General features: G+C 35.2%; 1 protein-coding gene across 1 annotated transcript; it reads right to left on the reverse strand.

Annotated features, from left to right (window-relative positions):
- Positions 1-260: 260 nt before the first annotated feature.
- LOC113713511 (linalool synthase TPS3, chloroplastic-like) lies at positions 261-3,723 on the reverse strand. Its single transcript, XM_027237244.2, has 7 exons — positions 3,450-3,723; positions 3,086-3,353; positions 2,592-2,973; positions 2,262-2,480; positions 1,945-2,083; positions 1,599-1,853; positions 261-1,069 (listed from the first exon to the last, which is right to left on the reverse strand). The coding sequence occupies exons 1-7, from the start codon at positions 3,675-3,677 to the stop codon at positions 770-772; spliced, it is 1,791 nt and encodes a 596-aa protein (XP_027093045.1). The 5' UTR covers positions 3,678-3,723; the 3' UTR covers positions 261-769.
- Between the last annotated feature and the right edge of the window lie 765 nt (positions 3,724-4,488).

Below are 4,488 nucleotides of genomic sequence, written 5' to 3' on the forward strand. Positions count from 1 at the left end.
TTTAAAAAATGTAACTGATTTTCTTAGGTATGGGATAATGTTGACTCCTTTTTCTTTTAGAGCATCATAAGCCATTTCATTAACAAAGTTGTAGAGTGCAAGAAAATATGTTTTCATGACCAGTAAACAGTGTCAAGATGGGATTCAAGATTAATGAACAGATAAGGCACCTAGCAATAGCATGAAGAGGAAAAGTAGTTCTGCTCTTCATTGATTTGAGGACATATTTTAAGATTTCGTTTGAATATAGTTTCAGTGCATTAAATAAGCATGTCTGTATTCGATTCTTGAAAGGCTATAAAAGCCAGACAATTTTCATTCAATACAAAAATTGCCAGCCAATTTTCGTTCAATACAAAAGTTGACACCTATTATTCGTACAGCAAATCTTGTTTTTTTCCTTTTTTTCATCTTGACCTGGCCAGAATCATCTGAGCGGGCCAGACTACTCCTTCCGGGCTATAAGAGCCTGCGCCAAGAATCATAGCACGGTAGTTCCTGAGAGTCGAATCTGAGATCTGCTCCTAAAGAGGAGATTATAGATACTGTCTGAGCTAACCGGGGGCACGTATAGGAAATCTTATTCTCTCGATATATTTTTAAAATACACTTTTATTTCATATACATCATATCATTAACGTCACTACAATATATTTTTCTATAAAAACTCCAAGACTTGCTATCCAAACGGGAACTTAGTTTCTTCATATATTTAAAAGCTATTCAATTTCCTGAAAATTGTTATTTAACTGCGAACCCAAAATTAGGTCTAGGCAAGACAACATATGGGCTCAAAGAGCAGTGACAAAATACGATCCCTAGGCTCAGAATTTTGATGGCCATGGCCATCTCCATGCTGGTACATGCATAGTCCCATCCTTGCAAGATTAACTGCAATTCCATTAAATGTAGAAGAAAAGGGAGAGTCTAAAGTTTGAGCTTCTTCCATTTGCTTCCATGCCTCAGTAATCAGAAACCTTAGGTGTTCACGTGCCTTTTCTTCACATGCACCTGTCTCCTTCATATAGCATCGTATCGATTTTGGTACATCACCGACATTCAACACCTCCTGAAATAGAGAGTTATTAAATAAGTTACTTTTCACCCCAAAAAAAAAAAAAATAAGGTACATGTATTATTGAGTTTCAATGATAGTAACTAGTGGTTGAGCCACATCCAATGTGTGTGTAACTAAAAAAAAAACATATTAAATAAGATTAGAGTTATTTTCGAGTCAGGTATTTAAAATAGTTTAACAACATTTTAGTATTTTAAAGAAGAATTAACTTTTAATCCTCTGCCAGTATAGTGGATTTGTTATACCAAAAGTGAATTTTAAACTTAAATTTGGACCACGTGGCATGCACCTACACCTATTTGTGCATACACTGATAATGTATAAAAAATTATTCTTTAAAGAAATGGTAGTTTTTATTAAGAAAGTGATAGTTAATTCAACAAATTTGAAATGGCTATAAAGAAGTCAACAGCTCAAATGATGTAAGGCATATTCGATTTGAATGAAAGTAGAGATAAAGATAATTTTAATAGGATTTGAAATTTATGAAACAAACTAAAACTCTGGCCTTCGCACATACCGATTCTGGAGATGTTCCTAAATCATTTGTGAGCCGCAAAATCATTGCTGAACAACGAATAATCTTGTGATAGTTATCCAAGTATTGCAGGTGATCCTTGTTTATGGGATAATCAACACAAAAATAAGCATGGACTAGAAATGCTGGAGCTGATATTGAAATCCAGGCATTATTGAGGTATTGCTGTAGGGTTGGTACTTCTCCACTGAAAAACCATTTTGCCTCTTGCAAGTATGCTTTGCATAAATCTGCCCACTAAAATATCAAATGATGTTGGAGTCAGTAAATTAGCAGGAGAAAGCATTAATTCACCAAAAAAAAAATTTCAATTTAAAAGAAACTTAACTGATTTTCTTAGGTATGGGATGATGTTGACTCCTTGTTCTTTTAGAGCATCATAGGCCATTTCATTGACAAAGTTGTAGAGTGCAAGAAAACATATTTTCATGCAATCTGGAAGTTGATCAATTGAGTTGACATCCCATCTGACAAATCAAAAGAAAACTTTTTACACTTGATATCTCAAAACAATTCATCATGAAATTTATGATGCAATTATTATATTGTATATGAAAACAGGAAGCAAGTTAGACAAAAAAAAAAAAAAAATGAATGAAGTGATTTGGACAGAAGGAAACCAAGTGGCTTAGATAAAATTCTGACCTTTCAACAGCAGTAGTGAAGACTTCCAGTTCATCCAATGTACCATAACAATCATATATATCATCTATAGCAGTTATCAAAGCAACGACTTTTGTCAATATTCTTCTACCATTTCCACGTTGAGGGTCTGAAATTATTCCGACAGTCCAGAAGAAATTTTCTACCATCATGTCCCTGGCAAATGTCAATTTTTCTGCTAGACATGTACTTCTCCACCATCTGGCCAAAATCAAGAGGCTTCATCATACGCTAAAATATACCTAAAATTCTAGCATATGCAATGGAAAATATTGAAACTTTTGTCCTACATGCTTATGATTAAACTCTTGCCTTAATGTATATGTGAGATCATTCTGATGTGCTGCTTGGACAATATTAAAATCTAGTTTTGCAAGCTCAAGCAGAATAGGATTCCTGTTTGATCTTTCCTCGTATATGTCTATGAACCACCTTGCCTCCAAACGCATCATCCTCCAATGGAGTGGAAGCTCCAGGGCATGTTGAACTAATGCTACAAGGTCTTGATCAACTCTCTTTTCATCTAAATTCTTCTTAAGAGTTTTTGCAGCAAACCGTCTTGCCATTTCCAGATTGCTCTCTTCATTTTCTGATTCGAGGTATGAAGCTTCATACAAGTACAGCATTCCCTTCGAATCCTCGCAAAGACTAGGCCTAAAATCCCCTTTTTCATCCTTGAAACAATCAAAAATCTCTGCAACCATTGGAAACATAACGCACAAGTTACAGCTTCAAAATTTTCCCAAGAAATACTCCTAATTAGGTTGGTTGAAAGAATGAAAGTTGCATGGGAGGTATATCCGAACCTTGAGAAACGTCAAAACCATGCTGCCTAAGGAGTCTGAACTCAAGACATGTTGCATATAATCCCCATTGGTTCCGCATTTTATTCATCGACTTCCGATTGTAAATTCCACTTAAAACTGAGGTGATTTCGTCTCCAAAATGGTAAGATAATCCAAGCCGTTGCAAGTCATCAATTAACTCTAACTGATTTACCACATCCATTTCTTGATCTAGCATCATCTTCACTTGCTCCTTAAGCACCTCACACCGACTTTTGTACTTTTCCTCCTGCATTATGCAAATGCATTTCATCATCATTAAGCAAAGAAAACAACGAATTACAACTTAAAATCATTGAAGAAGTTAGAAATGATTATTACTTACAGCATAGTCATTCTTTAGTGACTGCAAATGATTGAAATCCGAACTCAGAAGCTGGTGGTTTCCTGATTGTCTTAATGGTGACTGATCAACAAGCTTTGTTTTGCTGCATGCTGCGATTTTAAGAGAAGAGACACTGTTAATTGAGGCTGCAGCTGAAGATGCAAAAAATTGTTGGGCTATAACACCACTTCTGTGGGTAGTGAATAAGGGATTTAGTGATGAGATCATCGTTATATTTGCTAAGTTTTTGGAAATTCTTGGTCTTGTTTCTTAGCTGAAGAAACTTTTGATGGGATTTATAGCTGAGAATTGCAACGCCTGCAATAGAAGGAAGCAATTATAAGATGAACTCTGGCCCGCAAGCTCCACAAGCAGTTAGTATACGGTTTGCATTAATTCCACACTTTTCACAATTTGAACACATTCCAGTCACATCGTCATCCACTTGCTTTTTTATTTATTTTTTTCTTTTGGTCGATAGATCTTTTTGTCAATTAGCCGTCACAAACAAACTTGAAACTGTCTTTTCCTAATTAACCTTTTGAGGAAGACAATTTTCTGGTTTAAAAAAAAGTAGGTTTCTGTACTTCTAGATACAGGCTCAGCATCTTCCTATTTTGTTCCATTTTTTTCTTTTTGTTTTTTTATTGAGTAGGTAATTGGTAATCGAATTAGTTCTTGAATATAGAAACAGTAGCATCTGTCGTTTAATCTTCCTAACAAACTTCAAATTGTCTTTACCTAATCTAATCCGACAAATTTGACACTATTAACCGACCTAATCCTCCTAACTTAACACTAATAACGACTTACACTTTAAAGGGTGGGCAACCTTCGAAATGAAGGTACGGGGCTCTGAACAACCCTTGTGCAATCAAAGGCAATATGGAGGAAGGGATGGATTGGGTGGTCCGAACGAGAGAGCATGTAAATAAGAGATTTCGAACTCGATTCTTCTTACTCATACTATTAAAAATAATAATAATAACCTACTAATATACGAACTGATTCAGGACATTCGAACCGTCAATTTCTACTA

The sequence above is a fragment of the Coffea arabica genome, chromosome 10c, assembly GCF_036785885.1.
Source record: "Coffea arabica cultivar ET-39 chromosome 10c, Coffea Arabica ET-39 HiFi, whole genome shotgun sequence".
In the NCBI taxonomy this organism is placed as follows: Eukaryota; Viridiplantae; Streptophyta; class Magnoliopsida; order Gentianales; family Rubiaceae; genus Coffea; species Coffea arabica.

Coding starts and splice junctions, on each gene's coding strand:
- LOC113713511 (XM_027237244.2), bottom strand. CDS start 3,677: ATGATCTCATCACTAAATCCCTTATTCACTACCCACAGAAGTGGTGTT. Junction 2,974..3,085: donor TGGTTTTGACGTTTCTCAAG/GTTCGGATATAC, acceptor CAATGGTTGCAG/AGATTTTTGATTGTTTCAAG. Junction 2,481..2,591: donor GATCTCACATATACATTAAG/GCAAGAGTTTAA, acceptor GATTTTGGCCAG/ATGGTGGAGAAGTACATGTC.